We start from the raw sequence: 23,323 nt of genomic DNA on the forward strand, positions 1-23,323 counted from the left end.
TCCACAACTTTTTTCTTTCATTTTCTTTTAAATACTTCTAAATTTGCAAACTTCTAAACCCTTTTGATCACTCTGCAAATGGATCTCAAGTAAAAACAGACTGGGCCTCCTGATACTGGCAACTCCCCCTTTTTAAAGGCATGGAGTAAATTCAGGTGTGTGTATGTGTTATATTTAATAGTATTCCTTTCTAAATTGGGGATTGTGAATAGCAGAGTCCAGAATCCACACAAACTTGTAACCAAGGTGTGCAATTTTCATTCTTCTCCTATTTGCTCAATTTGAGCCTGATCCAAAGCCCACTGAAGCCAAGGGAAATATTCCAATCGATGGGAAGGTTTAATGGGCTTTAGATCTAGACCATATCCAGCCTAACAGACACACCTCCAGTGGCTTCCCCCATTGAATAATGTTGCAGTGCAGATCTCTTCCTGCGACATTCCCCACAGGCAGTAGCATGGCTTTGTAAAAGGTAAATTGTCCAGACCCTGCAGTAAACCACCAAGATAATCCTCTGATATCTTTCAAGAAAGGGGATAGTCCTGTGGTTGAAGCATAGAACTTGGAGTCCTGGGTCTTGTTTCTGACTCTGCCATTGACTTTCCCAAGATGTGTCTACACCCCAAAATTATGTACCCTTCTTCTATCTGGTGCTAGTGACGGAGGAAGTGCTAGCATAGAGGGACACAAGCGATCTCAACATCATGCCACAAAAATCTTCCTTCCACTTTCAGCAAGGTCTCCGTGACCTTGGGTGAGTCACCTCACCTCAAAATGGGATTAATGATGCTTCATATGGGGATTGTGAGGCTTCATTAATTAGCATCTATAAAGTGCTTTTAGATCCATAGATGGACAGCGGTGTAGAAGTGCGAAGTAGTGTTGTTATTCTGCCTGCATGTATTGTATGCACCTAGGCCTGCTGTAATGCATAGGTGGTGCATAGGTCTCCTAGCTGTTGATGAGAGTGTTCTCACAGATAAAAATACATCACTGTCTTCCAGTGCCTTTTCACAGCCATTTAAGGGAGGTGTTAGGGGGTTTAGCAACACACTGATGTTTTCTTTCAGGTTGTTAGATTTATTTTGTCCCAAAACCCTAGATTCTTCTTCCCTTTTTATTGGGGGGAAAAAAGCTCCAATCTTGACCCCCATTTCAAACATGACCTGGGATTGTCAGTGTGTGCTGGTCTCTCTTCCTGTTTGCTGCTCCTCAGAAAACCATTGCTAATGGTCTCAGAATTCACCCCTTTCCCTCTGGGAGACCTGGCTTTTGGCAGAATCCGCAGGTACTGGCAGAGGCAGCACAATACTTGGCTGTGATTCCTGGCCCCACATTTCAGAGCCCCCTGTCTCCAAGCATCGCCTTGTCTCTTCAGCTAAGAGCATCCTCGTGCTATGCCAGAATCTCCCCAGATCCTCTCTCTGCTCCCCAGGCAGCGTCTATCATCTCTTCCCAGGATTGACAGCTTTGTCAGTTTCACCACGATAGCACTCTTAGGGTCTGGCTTCCCCTTCCCCCTCTGGAACCTCCAAGCTTTCTTTCTGGTGGGGTATGATGTTTGGATGGGGAGCGTGTAGTGGAGAGAGATGCTGGGCTAGCTGCTGTGTGCGCTGCCATCTTCTGTGAGTGCAGAACAGCTACTGCAGTGCAAGCTCCCCCCACACCACCCCAAGAAATTGTCTCCACCCTGAGCTTCAGAGATCTGCACAAGAAGGTGGGAAGCAAGTTCAGTCCCATGGCTAATTAGAACCAAACATGAGGGTGGTTTTCATGATGGGGGTGCCTGCCTAGGAATTGCACCAAGACACCCCTCTGCCAATTTATTTCACACCAAAGAGCTGCTACCAATCTGGGTTGGGTCCAGACTGATGTGTGTTAATGTGAAAGGCTCCTAACAGACCCACCTCTGCCTTTGAGAAATCAGTCTGGTAACAGGCTAGGCGAAGAGGTCACTGGGTGTCATTGGCACTTTGTCTGTAATAACAAAAACAAAATGGCAAATGTCTATCCAAATCGTATCCCCTCTTCCCACCACGTCACTGTCCTCTATGGCTGTCAGTGGGCAGGGATGGGATCCCAGTTAGACAGCACCAAGCACAATGGAGTCTTGATCCAGATCAGGGTGTCTGAGTGCTACTGCAGAGTTAGTGTCAGATGATTATTTATAATGCTGATCACAGCTGGGAGTGGCCGATGGGATGGCGTGGCAACCAAGCCCCTCCTCCCCCCGCCCTTCATTGTGTATATGCAACAACCCCTACCCTTTGTTGTGTGTATGCTCATGCACACAAGAGGCTACCAGTATGTCACCCATGCTCTCCTGTTTTGGGGAAGAGATCAGCATAGAAATGCCATCTCTGCAGGGCTCCCCTGCTTTCCCCTACCACTCCCCTCTCTGAATTGGCTCCCCTTTCCACATTTTCAGGAGACAGGACAAGTTGGAGGGAGGGGTCCCCTGCAGAGGACCTAATGAGCTGAGACAAGGATCCTGGCAGGGGAAGGGTGAACTGAGAAGTGGGATTGGGAAAGGAGAGGTAGAATTAGTGCAGGGGAGAGAAGAGAGCAGGGAAACAGAGCGAACAATGCAGGAGTGTAAGAAAATGGAGGGGAAACAAAGGCAATCCATCCTGGAGGAGCCAGCACCTCCTGTGAGTCCCACGCGAGAAGAGCTGCTGTTGGGGAAAGCCCATCTCAGGAGTCAGGAGGGGTTAGTGTATTAGAGGAGGGCAAACAGCTGGACCTCACAGAAGAAAATACTGAAGTGAGAAGTGGGAAAGGAGGGCAGAAGAATGAAGATTCTGGCAGTTTGCACTCAGCACTGCCGGATAGGCAGTGCGGGCCCAGTCTGCCACTCCCACAGACTAGAGAGTGGATCCTTTGGCTGATTAAGGGGCATATAGACATGCTCCAAAGAGCAGAGTCCTGCTCAGTCCTTGAAGGAGGTAGGAGTTTGGTGCCAAGAACATGAAAAGCGCAACAGATCCCGCGGCCTGCTGACCCCTTTAGATGCTCCACATAGGCTAGTGTGGCTGCCTCCATCTGCCCATCTGATCCAGGCAGCTTGCACACGAGCCCCAGCCAGTGCAGTTAGGTTCCGCGGGAGTGGCCGTGCTGTGTGAGGAAGAGGCAGTGTTCACATACCGGCTGCACAAGCATCTTCCCTTGTGGCTCTTGGGCCCCCAGCGCTGTGACCGTGACCACAGCGGTGCAGCTCAGCGGTGACAGATCTGTGTTGTGCATCGCACCGAGGCAGCGGCAGCTGATGGCATCCATTGAAGCAGGTAGACCGCCAGCATAAGAGTGCGTGATGAGTGGGGGAGAGGCGCACACACTGAGTTGAGGGGACACATCTTGTTTTGTTATACATTTTCAGTTCACAGGGCAGGTTTGAAGGACTGTGGGAAATGGAGGGTGCTGAGGAGGGATTTGATGGAGAGAGGCTTCATGAGGGCTGGATAGTCCAGGCCTAGGGGTCTTTGAGTGAATTAAGGGGACATGGAGAGCAATGGAATTAGCAGAGCCCATGTCCCAAGCAGGGGAGAAACGAGCCACTAGAGATGGGCTGAAGGCATGGACAGAGCTCTGCAGGGCCCCGAGCGCAAGGACCAGACATTAAATTTGAAGGGAAAGTGGAGTGAAGATGGGTGTCCGAGAGCAGTGGGCATGGGAAGCAGTTTAGCATTAGTCCTGCTGGTTTCCTCCATGGTGCCCACATTGCTGGAGATCGGTGCTTACATTCGCTCAAAGAACTCAGCAACACATTGCCGAGGGTCTGGATTGCATCTCTCCAGCCACCAGCCTAAGATACACCTGGATCAGAGAGAGTGCACCTCCCTCAGCCACGTACGCCGGAACACGAACCGGCCTCTCTCCCAGGGCATGCCAGCAGAAGCACTGAGCAGAGCAGCTCATCTGAAGCTGACAAACCTGTGACAAACAAGGCCCTGCGCACACATTGTTGCAGTGTCAACCACAGTGAAAATCAGCTCTACAGCCACGGTCCCTTTTATGCTGCTCTTGGAGGGGATTGCACCGATGGGAAACCAACACCCACTTTATCTGTAAGAAGCCTGAACCACCTGCAAGCCTATCCTGTGTAATCGTCTCTTGTCTTCTGTTGCCTCTGCCTTCCCCCATCCTTTGTGGTAGCATTTGTTCACGTTAGGTGGAAATCCAGCATAAGCTTTCCGGGACAGGGGCTCTATCACTGGATGTTCAGGTGCCTTTTGCACTTGTAGTGCTGTGTAAATAATTATAAGTTTCAATGTCCAAGTTAAGTGTGATGTGCAAAAAGGAAGCCAATAAGCAATAAGGCAAGTAAATTAGATGTTTAGGGCAAGATTCTCAGCTTATGTCAATTGTCAGCGTTCCACTGAAGTCTCCAGCTGAAGACCTGGTCCATAAAGTTCTTCATAGATGGCGGTAGACATGCTGAAAAAACTATTCTGCATGTCTGCCTGGTGCCAAATTCTGATCATCAACAGATACATGCAGCTCCCGTTGACTTTAAATGGCAGTCGCCATTTACCTGGGTTTTACCTGGGTTTTACCTGGGCAATGATGACTTACGTGGCCTCATCATGAAAAAAGTCCATCAGGTTATTGCCGTTGAGAGTATTTCATGGTATGGTGCAGCAGACAAAGTTGTGACCTATTGCTGCATGTGTGATTTCCTCTGCGATTGGGCACAGCAATCATTTGTAGAAGATGCTCGTTTGTAACACCCTTTGAACACCGCATCACCAGGCACTTCACTGAGAGAGACAAATAAGAAGAAATGTAGGATTCAAGGTGGGGTTGAGGTGTGTCAAAGGGCAGTTGGGAATAGAAAGGTGAGACAGCAAGGAGGTTGACATGAGTGGAAACGAGGTAGAAGGAGTGGCAATGACCAAATCATGAAGACATTTGAATGTCGGGAAGCAATTGTGAATCGGATGTGGAGATCACAGAAATTAGGGGTGGAAAAGACCTATTTAGACATGCCTAGTTAATCTCCCTTCCAGAGTTGGTGCACTCAAGTCATGAGGGAGTTTATACTGAAACCTACCACTGGCGACAACCTGGTCATTTGTCCTTGAACTGAAAGGGCCAAGAGTTTCTCTGCCGCAAAAGCAAAAATGACTAAATTATCTAAAGAAATCTTGCTAAAGGGCTATTCCGGTGTCCTGCATGATTAAGCTGGGTGGTGCGGGATCCACAAAGAAGCTATGTCCCCTTGGGATTGGCTATGACGATGAAGTTAATCTCCCCTCAAACAATACTGGCTTTCCCTTACAGCATGTTCCCCAGTGCCTTGAACCGTTTGGTTTTAAATGGGCCGAGTGTCTAAGCTTCCACCACTTTCTGTAGGAGGCTGTTCCTTAGCCCAAGCCCTGTTGCTGTTCAACCTTCATGTCAAATTTAATATTTCTTATTGTCCTCCCAATGGTACATGTGAACAGTGACCATATCCCCCCACCACACGCCTCCATCACTGTGGGGCAATAAGCCAGAGAGAGGGATAGAAGAAGAGGGGATGGATGGGAAGCGGAAGAAGAGGATGGAATTCGGATGTTACTGATGGGAAGCCCGTTAAAGGGACTGGTGATGAAAAGGTCTTAGGTTATCGTCTGATAAAGTACAGATGCTAAACAGCTACAGCAGCAGCCCCAGGTGCTTTTCCTGTTGTTAATTAATTAACATATTGTTTTTGTTTGCATTATGATGGTGCCCAAAAATTCCACTCAAGAATCAGAGATCCCTTGTGCGAGGCTCTGTATGGACATGTATCAAAGCAAAGAACCCTGCCCCAAAAGAACTTACAAGCGAAGTTCGGTTGTTACATTTCAGCACTTGTCAAGTCCCAGGTCGGGCTGCATTGACCATTCAAAAGCTTGAGTCACATAACATGGGCCCCTGGATCTGTGATGAAGCCTCTTCTGATTGGTGCATTTCGATAGTGCCTTTTAAGCTCAGGTCCCTTAGATGCTAGTGGAGTTGTCATTCTGATGACACCTCTTTCCCCTCTCCCAGCCCGTGCATTAGCCCCTCTCAGCTGCTTCTCTAAGACTCTGGGCCCTTGTAATTTTCACACATGACTTGTACATAGACAGCAGAATGCTGAAACAGCACCACAGACAGCGGAAAGGGCTATCTCGGCAATTACTGCTCTGATGCAAATGCATCCGTACATGCAGTACTTTGGTATGCGCATATTTATCTTTGCATCTCCATCAGCAGCAAGGCATAGTTAACATTTGTGTAGGCACAAACGTTGTAAAAATACTCTGTGCCAGTAGCAGTGTATGTCTTCTGAACAGCCTATCTCGCGCCCCTCATGATTTCCAAAACACTGCTGCTATTCAGAATGAGAGTTGGTGGCTGTTTGTTTTATTTATTTATTTTTCTACATTCTGCAATCTGGTTTGTTCGCTTTCAATCAAATGTTAGTGAAGTGTATGTTTTTCTTTATTTTAAACTGGAGAGGGTGGGGGAGGATTGAATAAAATAGTTGCCCTCTTGGAGATAGAACAATCACTAGCAACTTCGGAAGGAAGTGTTGTCTTGTGGTTAGTGCAGGGAGCAGTGGAGTCTTGGGTTCTGCTCCCGCCTCACTTGCTGCGTGCCCTTGAGAACATAACTTCACCTCTCTGTGCCATCTGTTAAAGGGGAAATAACAATTCTCTCCTACCACTCGTGGGGCTAAATTATTAAGACTAGCAAAGTGCTTGGAGATTCTCAGAGGAAAGATGCAATACAAATGCAAAGTAATAGTATTATCATATACTTTTACCTTTAAAATAACCCCAGGTGCAGAAAGGAAATGGAAGCTCTTTGCCTGCTAAGCAAGAGATGTGGCGGTTTCATTTTTGCTATCTACTGAATAGTGCCTGTTGTTTCTTATTCTTGGATTATTCTCTGCAACATACTGGGCAGTGTTTTGCAGCAACACGCCCACTATCGCCTTTACTGGGTGTGTCCTTTTCAAGTGCATTTTGGGTCTGATCCACTGATGTCAAGGAAAGTCTTTCTGTGAGTTTTAGGTCAGGCTGTCTTTGCTGAGTGATCTTCCTGGCTCCCCTTAATTTTGAGACCTTCTATAGTCTCATATGGGACTTGTGAAGAGATGCTTTGAGAGTTAGCACCTGTGTAGGACAAATTCTTAACAGCAGAGCTCACCAGTTGACTTCCTTTTTCCTTCTTGGAAGCGGGTTCCATCAGAGGAACCTCCCTGGTCAGGATTATTCACTCCCTCTCTATGCCAGGAGGAGAGAAATGGGCTATCGATTTGTTTCAGAGCTTCTTACGCATGACTTATTGCTGGGCAATTCCACAAAGACGATGGTTGCTAATCTGGGTTTGAAGGGGAGGAGGGTGATGGAAATTTGAGCAGCTTGGGGTTGTAGCAGTACAGTGGAGCTGACCTGGGTCCCTGAAGTCTCCCCCTTTCCAGGCTAACGTCATGTTTATAACCCAACCTTGCACGTTGAGCTTTCTCACACTTCATGCGCTGAGCTGCACGAGTGTTTCAAAATAATTCCGGGAAGCCTTTTTTTCATACGTTCCAGTTGTGCAATGGTTTTGTTTCCTCTCTTCAGTGGGCAGGGGAGATGGTCAGGTACCTCAGAGCTGGAAGCAGAAAACCTTGTTTCTGCAAAGACATTTTTCTGTCCCACCCAGTTGTCTCTATTATTATCATTTTCTATTGTAACGTGACAACCTGTGCATGCGGAGGGCTCCCTGGTCTGTAATTTGCTTGCAGAGTTCACTGTTGATAGGCAGGTAGCATGAAAGGGGTAGGGGATCCTCTCATGGTCCTTCGTGGGTGCTTGCGTTGCCTCACCAATGCCTATAATCTGCCAGAATGGAAGTGTGAGATGCCAAAGGACATTAAGAGAAGGTCTTCTCGTCCTTGTGAACCTTAGCTCCTGGAGGTCTGCCGCCCCACCTGATGACATGGTCCAGTAATGGATTTATTGTAGAGGGTAGCAGAACACCTTCTTTTATAACCTATATCCTCAAAAGCACAGTCCCCCCTCGTCTCACCATCAGACCTCCTCTTAACATCTGTGGGAGTTCTGGCCTGGGGACGGGTAAAGAATCTGCCCCTTACGCACTAAGGCTGAGCTGTTCAAAACAGCCTAACGGATTTGGATGCTCTCAGATGAATGGGAATTGGGCATCCCAGTGCCCCAGGCTGAGTTTTGAAAATATCTGCCCCCAGTTGGGAAGTTGTTAAGGATCAGTCTTATGTTGAGATGTAATAATGTGTGGCTTTGTATAACCTCAAGATCGCACCCTTTTTTTTGCTTGCTCTGTTCTTCATACTACTAACCTGACTGTGTGTTTTGTTTTTGTTTTGGGGTCGCTTTGCATGTCGTTCCTTCCTCTTGGCTGAGAGTTGCGGGGTGGATCCTTTTCCTTTCTATGATTCAGGTGCCTCACTCTTTCCTTTCCAGGTTCTTCCAGTTCTTTTAACATGTCAAACTCTGGAGATTTGTTCATGAGCGTGCAGTCACTCAATGGGGATTCTTACCAAGGGGCCCAGGTTGGAGCCAACGTGCAGTCACAGGTAGGGACCCATCCGATGTGCTGCCAGTAAATGCGTTAGTGTTGGAAGAGCCCTTGATTGTATTGGCATTTCCCACTCCGGTCCCAAAAGGGAAATCTTATATGGTGCAAACAAACCATTCAGCTAAACCAACAGGAAAAACCTCCCAACCCCCACCAAACCAAAAAACCATTGTCTTGGGGAATCTTGCCCACACTTTGTGAATGCATTTGGCTCTGGCTTGTTAGTTGCGTTAGGAGAGGTTTAAAAGAACAGGCATGTGCTCAAATGAAATTAGCCGAGGTCTAGCTTGCTTGCTTTATTTTTCAAGGGACGGGACCAGCTGTTCGTACTGGTGTCTCATTTGCAAGGCTTCCACTTGTTCGTTTGGTGCTGATGCTCGGTGTCTGATGAAAGGAGAGCAATGCTGAAATATACAAATACACCCTGTTTTAATTATCCGTCAAAAGCCCAGGTTTAGGCAGCCAGACAGCCCCTCTCGAGTCCAATGAGACAGGGAAGGGCTTTGGCCATCATTTCAGGAGTATCAACAGCTTTGAACAACAGAGGGTCCTGCCTGTTAATTATGTTAGATGCACATAACATCTTCGATAAACTTCTTGCTTCCCATCCATCCCCAGCAACTCCATGAGTCCAGTAGGCAGTCAGGGCTTCCCAGCTGGCAGGAGGTGATGCCTGCTCAAACATTTCTGCCTTGGAAAGCTCTAAGCCAAATCAATCCTGGATGCAGAGCAAGGTGTCGTTGACGAGGATCATCCAACTTGTCCCTGATACAGCGGGTGGCTTGGGATGTAATTGGGGATGAAAGAGGGGACCAGCCGGGCAGAGTGGGGGGAGGGATGGTGACCTGTTGCCATGGTAGGTATGCCCACATTCTGTGCCCTCTGGGATAAAGCAAAGGAGCCACGTGAATGATATTCACCTAGACTTGGCGTCAGGCAGTTCTCTTCGGTCAACACAGGCATACCGGTGGGTTGAAGGATGGAGAGGTAGAGAGAGGGAAAGGGAGCTGGAATTTCAGTCCTGTGCATAATTGCCGAGTTAGCTGCAGCAAGGAACTTAGTGCCCCAGTGAGTTTTCTTTCCTCCGCGCTGTCTTTGTTGCGATGCTCAGAACGGACAACTGAGAATGACAATGCTGGTGGAGGGTGGGGGGAGTCCTCCATCTTCCATCCCAAAAGCTACCCTGAAATGGATCATGATGTTTGTTTTTTATAACGCGCCAAAATGCAACCCAGAATGGCTGTGCCTAATAATCTCTCTGTCTCTAATTTTCTTTTTTTGTTGTTGTTGTTGGTCTGTTTAGGTGGATACCCTTCGCCATGTTATCAGCCAGACAGGAGGATACAATGACGGGCTCGCAGCAAGTCAGATGTATAGTCCGCAGGGCATCAGTGTAAGAAAAATAGGCTTGTTTTTCTTTTTCTTGTTTCATTTTTGTTCTCTCACTCCCAATTATTTCAAAGCCATAGGGCTTAGAATGCCACTTAGTAGCACTTGTCTTAGCTTTACGGTCACCTAGTTTATTGCTTCTGCATCGGTCACGCCGACGGCAGAGTTCTGCCCACAAAAAGTGGCGATTGGGCAGGCTTCATGCAGGCAGCTGGCGTCTAGGCCTGTCAGACGCAATCAGTGTTTGCAAGGCACCTGCGGCCACATGCGTTCAGCTGAGAGGAGCTGCTAAACAGGTGACACCTAGTAGAACAGTGGTAGAAAATGTCACCATGAGCCCGGGCCTTGAAATCTTCACAAGGAGGCCAATGGCCGGAGCCCATCATGGACAGATTCGTGGTCTAAAAATAACCCTTCCCCTAGTCGGCGTCTAAAGCCAAAAAATGATGGTGGTGGTGATGATGGTGGTAAAAAGGGGGGAGGGTTAAAAACATCTTCTACTTGTTCTTGGGTGTGCTGGCGGCTCCTAAGCAGCATGAAAATTCATAGCGACAAGCTGTGTCGTACAGAGTGAAATCGATCAGACAGACACAAGGAGAACCGAGTGTAGATTCGGGACAGCAATCCAACTTCATTTCTCAGATCAATCGTCCACCATCTCAGCAGCAGTGACAGCAAGCTGGGACAAGAGGGCAGCCTGGAAAAGGAGGCTGTTCTTGGGGAGTTTTTTTTTTTTCCTCTGGCCCTTTTAGAGGTCACAGAATCAAGCTGGGGGTTTACTTGGGAAAGCTCAGAAGAGGAAAATGTGTTTGTAATGTGTTTTGTTTTTGGTGTATCTGACTTGGGAAGAGAGGGAGAGAGAGTAAAGAAGGCCATTGATGGCACGGGCAGAGATAAGGTGAAGGATTTAGACCCCTCCGTCTCTCCAGATACCCTTCCGGATCCATACACTGCCCACCCAAGGGGATCTGTTCCAAACGAGCCACCTCCATTTAGGGAATGGGCGGGACATCATTGGCCCCACCAGGCATTGTCCGTGAGTTCATGTCTTTTCAAAACAAAGGCACTGGGAACGAGATGTGATATGAGTGGAAGCATTAAAACAGGCTCCCCAGCCATTTTGTGAAGCTGCATTCAAAAGAGCTTTCAAACCCAAATGCTAGTAGTGCCCAGGTGGGACGCGGCATCCATCCGTCTCAATCCATCTGCGACCAACTCGCATGTTGGGCTGAGCAATGGGAAGCCCCTCGTTTTGCTCCCCCTTGTGTTTCCTGTACAGATCCCAGTAGAGGCTGAAATTAGAGATTTCCCAGCGTTAGGCAGCAAATTGAGACCTGTGTGTCATTGGGATGGCCAAAAAAAAATCCACCAAAGCAGGGGGAGACTTAGAATGCCATCATGCGGGGAGAGAAACGTGGTGGAAGGCTTGGCTCATTGCTGTGTTGCTTTTACCTTCTTTATAATTCAGCCGTGGTGAGAAAAGGGACATTAAGGCTTAGCACAGAGGCCTGACGTCACGAGGCAGAGCCAGGCGGCTTTGTGAAGTAATGCAACTGAACATGTGCAGATAATTATGTCCGATTACATAAGCCTGTTGCAAAAACCGTGCTTGGAAATGCCACATGAAAGATCCCATCGTTCCACATTAATTTCTGCGTTAGCTGAATTTATTCCCTTTCTGGCTTTTTAATACTGAAGAGCAAATGAATTTGAGTCTGATTGTGATAAGATATGATACGCTTGTATAAATTAAAAAATAACCCTGAGGAGAGGCTGAGCTTGTTCTGACCGGGGAAGTATTTGAAAATAGCAGCCATCTGGGCTAAGTCAAAATATTGGGGGAGTTGCTAGTAGGGTGGGGGGAATGGGGCGAAAGATACAAAAAGGGGAAAGCAATCTCAAGGCACAGGGCTTGGTAGAGCACCCCCACTCTGTTCAGCCTGGTACTGCAGGCCATCAGCGGAACCGGGGGAGCCACGTGGCCCCGAACAGACCATTAGAAACACAGACGCTGCGGTGACACAGACAGGGGCTGTTGGTTCATGCGATATGTTTCCACTTTCAGTTTGGAGGTTTGGGGGATTTGATGACTGGTTTGGGGGGAGTAGCGGGGATGAGGATTCAGCACAAAGGTGTTGCGTGAGGGAGGGGTGTTATGTGGGGATGGCAAGTTGGCTAATGGTTAAAAAATTGCATAAAAGATGGCTGTTTTCTCTCTTTCTGGAGTGACATTTCTATTCCTGTCGGTGTGTCCCAGGATTGAACGGCACTAAGCATTGCTCCTTGCTTGTCAGTTGGATGCACTTAGACATGGATGCTCAGATGGGGGTGGGGAACAGTTCATTTGCAAACAAGCAGCAAGTTTAGAAAGCGTCTTCCTGTTTGTCTGTCTCTCTCTGAGGCTCTACTGATCAAATATGTTGTGTCGCTTACAGCTCTGACAGCACACTACTATATGTCTGTAGCATTCATTATCACATCATTTCACCTGCTTTCATCCCAGAGGATCCCAAAGTGCAGGGAGTGTTTCCCCCCCCCCCCCCACCATTGAAATACAGCCACCTCTGGGGAGGTCTCTGGCAGCTGTTTACCATCTCACAGGAATTTTAAGACAGGAAGTGGAGAAGAACACCATGTCCAGCTGAGACACCAGGCTAGGGCTGTATCCACACTCCAGCAGAGCTTGACTGGACCTAGTTACATTTCACATCTGTGCAGAATTCTTAACTGCGCAAGTAACGATGCTGCCCATGACGGCTCCCAATTCTCGGGATAGGAACGTCTAAGGGGAAGCTACCAGCAACACAGGAGACCGTGCGTTGCTGATCACAGCTTAAACCATCACTGGAAGCTCTCCGAGATGGGTGCGTTAAAACCCAGTTAGGATTCGTATTGCTGAAGATCCCACTCGCAGCAGAAGGTCAAGACTATGTCGATGGGGGTTGGGGCTGAATAATCTGAAGAGTGTTTCCCAGCTCTGTCACTGGATAGTTTGATGACGGATGCAGCTAAGGAAGTTTCTCCACCATGCTCTTTCCATCACTGCCTTGGCATCATGTCTCCTGGTGAATGCTTAGTCTTAAAACGTATTCTAGTCAAGATAGTCAGAGCCAAAAGGGCCTCCATGTACTCTGTAGGTAAGCGCTCAGGGTGCTTCTTGTCAGAGCTGCTAAACCCAAATGGTTGCTCCTGTTAGCTCTGCAGAGCTAAAATAACTGGATTCCCTTTCTGCCTGGTGCATCATGAACAGACTTATCAGCTATGTCCCAACTGTAAAATCTTTATTAGCTGTGTTTGATGTCTGAGGCAGAGAGAAACCAGTTGAATTTCCATATCCCAGGTGGAGTTAGCATCATCGACTGTTGGAATTGAGACTCATCTTTTGACTTATAAAGTGAACAGGACTGATCAGGAAGTGGCTGAGGGTCAGTAGCCCATGGTGTTACTTTTCCAGACTCTCATTTCATGCACATAGTAGACCTGGATGGGGCAAGTGACCAATGAGCTGAACCCTGGTTAGACATGGCCTAGGAGGGATGAGGACAAAAAAGTAAATATTAGAGTAATACAGAAATAGGCCTGAGTCACAGGGCTGGGATCCAGAGGTGCCCAGGATTCTGGGGCGCTAGGAGCTGGACTTTTATGCTTGTTTGTAGGTGGGGTGGGACTATGAGGACAGGAGCATCTCTGTTCTGGGACCAGTTTGGGTCAAAAAGCAGGCAAGTAAGAAAACCATGCAGCCAGGCAGCCTTCTTCTCCAGCTCCCCTGAGCTTGGGAGCCACATCTAGGGCTGAGGGAGGGGTGTTTACATGCCAGCAAGGAGGTCAACTAGTGCCGGCTTTGAGGAGTGTGTTAGGATGTGGCCACATGTCGTGACACACACAAATCTCACCGCCTGGCCCCCTCGTTGGCAGTTGCAGCAGAGGGGCCAGCGACTGAATGGCTCATGAAGAGTGACTAGCTCTCTCGAGCCTAGAGATGGGACCCAGTGTGTCGGGGTAAGCTGCCAGCGCTGGGTCTGTTCGGGGGATAGAGAACTTGAGAATCCAGACACCGCCATCAAACACATGGATAATTTCTCTTCAGGAGATTGTTTTCTCTAGCCTAGTCCCCACCCTTCCCATCTTTTGGCTGTCGTTCAACACAGACTCATTTGGGGCTGAAGTGGGGTCAGGTGTCTCCTCCCGTTCTGTCTCCTCTCTCTCACTCCAGCGCACATCCCCTTGTGTCTGAGTGGCACGATGGGCTAGAAGTAAGGGTGGATTTTGTAACAAAGGCTCCAGATTAGGAATCTGAACTCTTGAGTTCTGTCCTTGGCCTTTTGCTGATGCAGCAAGTTGCCTTGGGCCAAAATTTCACAGAGGGCCGAACCCCCACTTCTCCCACCAGTGAAAGCGAAAGCCAAGGTTTTTGGGGCTGAAATGGGGATGCTGGTCAAAAAATGTTCAGTGAACCTTTTCTCCATCTGAAAATGCCGTTTTGTGGAAACCTAAAAGTTTTGCAGGAGCACAGTGGATGTGGTGGAAGTTCCCTCAGGAATTCTTCCCAGGTGGAATTCATAGAGAGAGAGGATGTGAGACCCCATCCTAGCCAGTAGTCCACTGGTTTGGGCCTTCACCTGGGATGTTGGAGACCCAGGCTCAAATCTCTCTCTGAATCACGTAAGCGGGGACTTGAACTTGGGTCTCCCACATCCCAGCTGTGGGTCCTATCTGCCAGCTGGCACCCATGAAATGAGGCACTCAGCCATTTGAGGCCACTTCTGAAAGCGTGGGCCTGGACCTCGCCACGCTTCCTGTGGCTCATTTGTAAACTGGGCAATAACAACTGCCTCGGAGGAGAAGACTGCCTGGGGTGCGTTCATTACTCTGCGGAGATCTTCGTGTGGCAGGCTCCCTAGAAGTGCACAGTATTCTTGGGTTGGTGCCATTGCATTTCCCAGGAGCGGTCGGAGAAGAGAGAGCAGCACTCCAGTCCATAAAGCCCCAGCCTAGCTTTTCTGTTAAACCATTCCAGTGAGGGACTTGCTGGTTCTGAGCAATGACAGTGCACAGTGCCCTCCTGCTGGGTCACCAGGAGTCTTGCTCACTCATAGATGGCATGCTCCCCTTATAGTACTGAGCCAGGGAGTGCTGTGATGACCACACAATGTTAACAATTTGGTTGCTGGTGGCCACTAAGGAGTGGGTTGTCTTTGTCCTTAGCCTGTGAGTGCAGGAGGATGGGTGCGAGGGGGCCTTCCTAACACCTTGCAAAGGCACCAGTCCCTGCGCTCACAAATGTCGGAGCTGCTTCTTCCTTCTGCCCCAAGGGTGCCAGTCACCCTGTGAAGCTGACCTGCTGTGCCATAAGGAACTGACTGCAGCAGCCACAGGGAGGGGCAGCATGGGCACTCCCCCTCCTACACACTGGGGAGCTGGGTAGATTTCCGACCTGCTTCCCTGAGCTCAGCCCTCCTCTCCCTATGTGGGCTAGTGACTACAGAGCTCTGGCCTGGGATGTCCCGAGTGTAGGGGTGTTAAATCTGGTGTTATGGCCAAATGCCAGCTTGGATAACTATACTCTAGCTCAGTTATAATTTCAGTTTGAAACGCTATTCATGTCTTCCCTGCCTTAACAACTGCTGCATGATATTTCTGTGCTCCAGCGAACAGCTGCCACACTCCACCCCAGAGAGAGATGCATTTCAGTGGCGGATATCTGTTTGTCTATATAGCCTGTGTGTGAAGTCACCACACTGGTTAAAACTCTCACTGCTGGCTGGACAAAGTTTTAAAGAGAAGAGATATGATTATTTGAGACATTCTTCACCCACACTACCTAGATAGCCGCTCTCCCCAGTTCCCCAGCTAGTCTGTGGCCCTAGGTTTGGCCCCTCATGCTTAAAAAGATTAATAAAAAAAACCCTAGGAAATTCTCCCACAAAAGAACTTTAGCTTTAAGGTTAAAGGTTAAGGTTGCTTGTGTGTATTTTGCCACAGCACCGCAAACTCTAAAAGCAGAGGAACCCTAAGTTAGGGCAATAGGCGCACACTACACCATACCCCATCTCCAGGCATTAGCCCAAGACCATCACAACCCGAGAAACACACTAAAGACCCCATCTAAATGCATTCCCTTTCAGTTCAGTGATGCACCATCAATACACAAGTAAAAGAACAGGCAATCGCACTGCAGTGCACAACCTGACCTGTTAGTGTGTGTCCTTGTATAGCATTATGAACATATATCCATATAAGACATTGTGCGTGCATGCGCACGCACACACACACACATTTCAATAATATTTGTCTGAATTTCTTTAGTGGTGTTTATTTGATACCTGATCTGATTTGTTTTTAAGGCTATGCGGTAGGTATTGATTAAAAATGTGTGGTTTTGATAAGTTAGGAAATGATGATGATCTACTTGCAATCAACTTTGGATTCTTTCTCCATCTGGTGGCTGGTATATGGGGATGCTGAGATCATAATTTGATGATGATATCTGAGAGTAAGTCACATGGTGCTGGAAGGTTAAAAGTTAAGGCTGAGAGGTGCAGGGGCAGATTCAGTTCTCCAAGGTGCGCACTGAGGTGATAGAGTTGCTGAGCACAGTGTGACTGTGATGGGGAGAGTGGTCATGCACTGGAGTGGCTGGATACTGGTTATAAGAGGGGCTTGGGTGTGTCTCTGGCTGTTATCAGGCTTTCGGCCATCTGTAAAGCTGTTTGTTGAGTCCTTGTATCAGGAGCAGCTCATTAACTCCTCCTGGGAGATGAGGGAGGCTCTGAGTGAGGAGGAGCAAGGAGGCCAGGATAGAGGTGGTGCTGGAGGGACGCCCTATTGACAACCAGGCTAGACAAGAAAGCTTCAGCGGAGGGCTCGGTCATAGTAGTGTTCCTTTTTTTTGAGCCATCAAGTAAAGGTCAGGCCCAGGCAGACAGGGAGTTTGGAAGCTGACTCTAGATCCCTCGGCCTTGTTGAGGTCAGGGTAGGGACTCAGCTTCATCCCATTTGATCCCAGAAGAGGGGATCCTGGAGACTCCCTGCACAAGGCGATGAGGAAGACGACAAAGGACTACGAGTGAGCTCAGAGTGTAACCCTGCAGTGACAAGCCCAGCAGGAGGTGCCAGCTGATACCCCACCATTCTTGTTGTGGTTTGTGAAGGACAGCGAGCCCAGCAGGAATGGCAGCAGCAGCTCCCAAAACAGCCACATTAGAGACTTCTTCGCCTGGTCATCCTGGCCAGCCAAACTCTGCCCATCCCTGCACAATCACTGGAGCAGAAGATCACCCTAGTCACTTTAACAGGTGGCTGCTACATCCCATAGGGAGAGGAGTCCTAGGCTGTGATGGCAGAGGCATGTGTGTCGTGTACTGAGCCTTGCCCAAGATGCAGCTGCAAGGGGCAGTGATAGCTACTCTCTTGGCCCAAATAAGATGAGTTGGAAGAAGATTACCATCATGGACTTTGAGGGGAACCGACTGCACCCGAAGGGCAGCCGCATGTTTTCGTCCAGTGCTTGAGGGAGTGGGCAGCTCGTTGGCCCGAACTCAAGATCCCAGTGATAGTACTGGAGAGGTGCCGGGAGGATGTGGACACGGGCATGCCAATCCCAGCTCTCCAGACTGGCAGAAGTGGTGCAGCAGCCAGGAGAATATCTGGAGGTAATTCTGCTGGCGAGATCCTCACGCCCACAGCTACATCCTGAAGCACAGGGCCAGTCAGGCTGCCAGAGGGAAATAAAAGGCCTTGGGCTCTGCAAGGGGAGAGCCAAAAAAAGGCATTTGCCCCAAATACAGGCGGGGAGCCACTTGTCCCTCCTGGAGCGTGTGTTTCATGTAGGAGGCTGGAACTCGGGGAAGAGTTCTGCTCCTCGGTGGAGTGGGAGAGAGATGAGCTGCCTGATGTCATGAGTTGTGGGGTGACCAGAGCTGTAGGGGGCTCATGCAGATAGAAGGTGATGTGGGGTCAGCACTGTACCTGGTGCCTGTGAGGTGCACCCACGTGCTGGTATGGGGAGCTTCCTTGGTGCTGAACCATTGCAGACATCAGGAGCCATTCAGGTCACCTGTCCCCAGTCAACTCCCAAATGGAGCCTGTGCTGTAACCCCTACAGATGAGAGGGCAGGTGGGCCCATTTGGGGCTGGTGTGTCCTGTGCTAGGGAGAGACAGGGACACAGTCACGCCCCCTGATGCCGCAAGGGGTGATCATGGACCTCACTCAGGACACTAGAAACTCAGCAGACAACAAAGGTCCCAGGTCTTCTGGCAGCAGCATGGATCTTGAATGAGGAAAATAGCAGCAAGCACTCCTGTGGCATTGCTTTGGTCCCTGTGTAAGGCCACTGAATGTCTGTCTGTCTGTCTGGCTCATCAGGGCAGGTGTGGCTTGTCAACTCTAGCTGGAATATAAAGGAAAAATAGCTGTGTGTGTGTCCGTCCATCCATCTGTTCGTCCCCTTTCTACATGCTTTGTATGCCCCCTGTCTCCTTCAGCTGTAAACTCACCAAGGCAGGGATTGTGTCTTTGCATGTGAGCAGTAAATAATAACAAAGGCAAAAAGCAAGAGTAGATGAGATCTGGAGGGAAACACTAGGAGCAGCCAACTGAGGGAGGAAGCTTCAGCTGAAATGGACATTGGGCTTTGACATTGCTATTAAAGGCAACCCCTCAGGAAGGGGGTGATTCTGGACACAGACTCAGGGTCTGTGTGCTCTGTGGAGAATGGGTTAGGGACTTGGCCTGGTCACATAGACTGATGCTTGGAGGCTGGCATTCCTTTGGCTGTAGCTGTGGTCTGAACTTGTGATTTCCTCGCTTTTTAGTGTTCGTGTCATTGGGAGAAAACACAGTGAGCAACCTTGAGTCCTAGCTAATGCCGTGTGTTGGTGTGTGCAGTGTGGGATTCTCAGAAGAGGTCCACAATAGCCTAGCTCTGCCCACAGTGAAACCAAGGAGGGGTTTACTACAAACGTCAGTGCAGAGCCCTTTGGAAAACCGCGTCCATTGAGTCAAAGGCATCTTGTGATCCTTTCAAATGAAGGGTGTGACCGAAGTGGGCGCTGTTGTAATGTGCCTCCTTGGAGCCCAGCTTGTCTGTGCTAGTGGCTCAGGATGCTGGAAAAACATGAGGGTCACCTGTAGCAAACTGGACCCCCCATGTACCTTATCCAGCCCCCATGGAAGTTGCTGGGCACCTTTCCTTGGACATCACTGAGCTCCAGCTGCAGCATTTTCCAGTTAGGGCGGGGGGCACCGCTAGCCAACTGTGAGTGGAAACTCACCAGATGGGCGATAGCCAAAAGCCACAGCACCTACAATGAATCAACATTTTCCTGGGCTTCTCCATGACCCTTTGCAAAAGAGGCTGCCCAGGGGCAAGCGCTCGTTCTTCATCCTAAGAAATAAAGGTCATTACCAGACATGAGTAAAGCAGGGGCTTCCCAGTCGGCTCTTTGGGCTGTTAAATAGCAAAGTGCCACATTCGTTGTGGGAACGATTTTCTCTCTCTCTCGTTTCATCAGTGGATGTAATAAAAAAAACCCTCTAAAAATAGTGAGGCACAATAGGAATGGCAGTCCTGTTCTGAACGGCGGCTCCTCCTCTCCCCCTTTCTGATAGCCGTAATGACCCTACAAACACTAAATGGCATTTGAGTGCATTAAGCAGCAAACTCTCTGGTGACATAGCAATTACGGCTCTGAAATAGATTTGGTGCGTCACAGAAGATAAGGGTTTTGAAAGTTTCTGTTGTGATTATAGCTTGTAACTCCAACAAATAACAGGCTTCAAAATAAGAGGCTGCCAAAAGAGCCATTGTGGTTTTTCCTCAGTGATGGCACGTAAATTGCTATTCATGTCCTAAGTGTACTTGAGTATGCCAGTCTCCGGGCAGCAGAGTTGGCTCAGTGTCTCTCTTTACACAGCCTGTCATTGTCAGGCTGATAATCTGTGGTAATTGCTGCCTCTTGCAACGGTCAGAGATGTGTAAGGGTGTATCTTCCGTGAAGCCATCAACAATGTGTGTCTGTGCCTGTATGTGGTGTATGTACTCAAGTGACTGCGGTATCTGCTTACCGTCTGACCTTGTGAGTCTGTGTCTATAGATGTATGTGTCGTGTGTGCACAGTGTGAGGATAGGAGTCTGCAGGCAGTCTGAGGAGGCATGTTGTTGTGACTGTATTATATGAATACAGTGTGACTGCATACGTGTGTGTGTGTGTGTTTATGCGTGTGTATACAAGGTGAATGTGAGTGTCTGCCTTAGGCGGAATATGTGTGTCGATTGTATGGATGTGTGCATATGTCCTTTGATACGTATAGTGGGACTGCACATGTTTGTATGCAATGCTTCTGCCTTGTTTGTGCATGCGTCTGTGTACACAAAGTGAATGTCTGCCCTAGGTAATGTATGCATGCGGAAGTGTCTTTTAGAGCTGCTTGAATAGGGATTTTTTTTGGTTTGAATTGAAAAATAAAATTAAAAAAAAATCATTTTGGGTTGACTCAATATGAAAATTTTTCAGCGACCCAAAAAACTTGGTAAAAATTATTTTGAGTGGCATGTAAACATTTTCTTTCTTGCGTTTAACCTTTTATTTAAATAAACAGGAAGTAAAATTCAAACCAAGAAGTTGCTTCAAGTCCAAAAATCAAAATGTTTTGATTTTTGTTCAGAATTTTGTTTCAACTGAAACAATTCAGCAAATTCAACACAAATTCACAAAATGTGTCCATCGACCTAAATCTGCATTTTTGGGCAGGAAAAGTTTTGGTTGAACATTTTCACCCAGCTCTAGTGTCTGTGTATATATGCACATGTATGCCATCTGAGGATGTCTTTGTATGCAGAGAGAGAGAGTGTGTGTGTGTGTGTGTGTTCGTTCCCCTTCTGCACAAAACCGTTTTTTTCATTGCCACCCTGTTGTAGCAACTAATACAGAGTAGCTTGGTTGTGGCTGTTTTGTCTGGCTGGGATTGTCTCTCCTTTCTGTGGGCTGCCCTGCTGATGCATACCCCACATTTGGTGGCTGCATGGTGTTTCCTCCCATTATGATTATTTCTCACCAACCGTGCCATTGCTGGAGTGACTTAAGGAAATAACTCATGTGCACCCTGCTCACAGCAGCTGTGGTAACGGCATGTGGCCCATCTGCAGACACGCACGCTTGGTGCTGATAGCAGCCACTTTGTGGCACCCCAGTGTTTTTCTGGGTTGCAAATGAGACTTTCGTACAGTACCAGGCTTACTCGGGCTGTCATAGGCAGTGATGGATTCTCTGCGTCAGCGGAGCACTGCGGAGGTAGGTGCAGAGGAGGAGAGATGGCTCAGGCATGTTTAAAACAGGACAGCGGCTGCTACTGACTTGGGTGCTGGCAGGAATTTGGAAGGATTAATTAAAGTAGCATTGAATCAATGTCAGAGTGAGGTAAGGAGGCTGTGCGCACATCTGCTTCTCTCCAAAGGGGACAACAGCTAGGAGAGAGAGAAGCAGCAGCAGCAAAGGAATGGCTGGTAACCTTCCGTTCCCCTCCCCCTCCTACAGTGCAGGAGAAGGCAGGTCCTTCTTCCCCACTCCACCTTGGACACCCTAACAGTGTGGCCATGGCTAGAAAAGTGCCACATTTTTATCCATCGTCTCCCACTCCCACCTGCTGGTTTCACTATGACGCACATGCTCCTCCGCAGTAGCCCACAGCCTGGGATTCAGCTGGGAGAGCCATGCTCTGCTTTGCAAACAGCCAGCAGGATTGCAGCTAAGCTCCAACTGTGCCATCCCTGGTGCTGCAGCTAGAAGCAGCAGAGAGACCGTGGCGGGAGCTCCAAATCCCACACGGAGTTTGTGGTGCCAGCCCATGGAACTGTGGGGTTTTTCTGCTCATCAACAGGGTGAATTTGTTGTGGAGTCATTGAAAGGAAATAAATCCAGATGCCCTGGAAATCTTGCACAGAGTCCTTTCTCAGATGGTAATTGCACTTTAAGACAAATGAGCACTCATACATGGCTTGTTTGTGGTTTTTATTCTACTTAATAACCCACAGTAAAGCCAGGCAAGGGATTATCCCTGGCGGTTCACACGGCTGGCATCCCAAATTCCACAGCAGCGGCACAGCTCACGTCCTGCAGGACAGCCAAAGTTTGGCAGGGATCCTGGTGCCAGTTTAGACATTAGGGCCCCTTTTCTGGGGTCAATTCCTGTGTGGAAAGGGATTTACTGAATCCCCCTGGCCTGCCTGAATTGGGAGACTCTCACTCCTAAGCATGAGCTCACCCTAGAGATCCCAATCCCATTGGCCTTTGAATGGCACCAGAGACCTGGGCAGTGTCATGTCCATGATAATCTTCCTCCCCCAGGGGTTCTCAGCACCTTTGTTAACACCCCCTCTCCTCCCAGCTTTCCCTGCTTTAATACCTGCTGCCCATCAGCAAGGCCTGGCCTCGCAGCCTCCCTCCTTACAGCCAGAAAGGACTTCCATCAATCCCACCATGGATGGTATGGTGGTTACTCTACATGATGTGTGCCTCGCTCCGCCAGCTGTGCTGCTTCCCCCTTCTGACAGCCGAGCTGGTGATGGGGGCCAGATAGGTTGAATGCTCTGGTTAACCCCAGAAGAGGACAAGCACGGGCAGTTTATGTGCATGGGGCGTCCACATGGTCATGCCCAGCATGCCTCAACTGGAAGGGCCACACTGATGGGCGACAGGCCTGTTTCCATGGCCTTTCTCAAGTCTCTGGCTTCTCAGCTAAGGCTGCCAGCCAGGTTAGTGCTAATCCGTAACTCTTAGCAGTATGGTGCTTTTCATCTTCAGGATGCTTTTGAAGCCTTAGCTAATCCCCACAACATCCCTGTTTCCCAGCTGCCCAGGAGACCCCAGGGCTGCCCAGGGAAAGTTGGTGAGAGAGCTGGGGTTGTGACTCAGGCATTCTTGGCTCCTTGTCTGCAGTGCAAAGAGAGGGTTTTTTTGTTTGTTTTGTTTTTTTTTGGCGGGGGGGGGGATGGGGGGACAGGATACCCACCCCCAGGGAAGCGTGATATGTTTTATATTGTTCCTGTGTATGGGGAGACCCGCTTCTGTGAGGTGTTGGGGAGAAGCACGGTAGAACTTGGTTGGTGGTGCTGGTTTTTCTGACAGGAACACTGGTCCATTAGAATCTGGAGGGAGGGTCAAGGAAACTAGCAGCTTTTAGTCAGTGCCAGCCTCAGTGGCATTTAACTGGTGATCGAGGTGATAACACTGACGGGATCCATATTCCATTCCTGACCCCCTAAGCCGTGCAGCCTCTCCGTGTGGGACCATCTTTCAGTCTGACTGGACAGCCAGCATAGAATTATAGATGTTTAGGATTGGAAGGGACCTTGGGAGTCTTCTAGTCCAGTCGTCCAC

At 48.8% G+C, this 23,323-nt stretch overlaps 1 protein-coding gene across 4 annotated transcripts in view; it reads left to right on the plus strand.

The window, feature by feature from the left end:
• PBX1 (PBX homeobox 1) overlaps positions 1-23,323 on the plus strand; it is a 245,477-nt gene that overhangs the window by 213,248 nt on the left and 8,906 nt on the right. For 2 of the 4 annotated variants that reach the window (XM_067532582.1, XM_067532584.1), the window contains exon 7: positions 9,860-9,949. The exons of 1 other annotated variant lie outside the window; for it this stretch is intronic. In XM_067532582.1, the coding sequence (XP_067388683.1) occupies positions 9,860-9,906 (47 nt within the window). In that variant the 3' untranslated portion in view covers positions 9,907-9,949. Of the gene's footprint in view, positions 1-8,441; positions 8,555-9,859; positions 9,950-23,323 lie in introns of all 4 variants that reach the window. One more of the 4 variants, XM_067532580.1, reaches the window with a different exon arrangement.

Source organism: Emydura macquarii, unplaced genomic scaffold, assembly GCF_026122565.2.
Source record: "Emydura macquarii macquarii isolate MOO-44397 ecotype Brisbane River unplaced genomic scaffold, CSIRO-AGI_Emac_v2 contig_3287, whole genome shotgun sequence".
Classification (NCBI taxonomy): domain Eukaryota; kingdom Metazoa; phylum Chordata; order Testudines; family Chelidae; genus Emydura; species Emydura macquarii.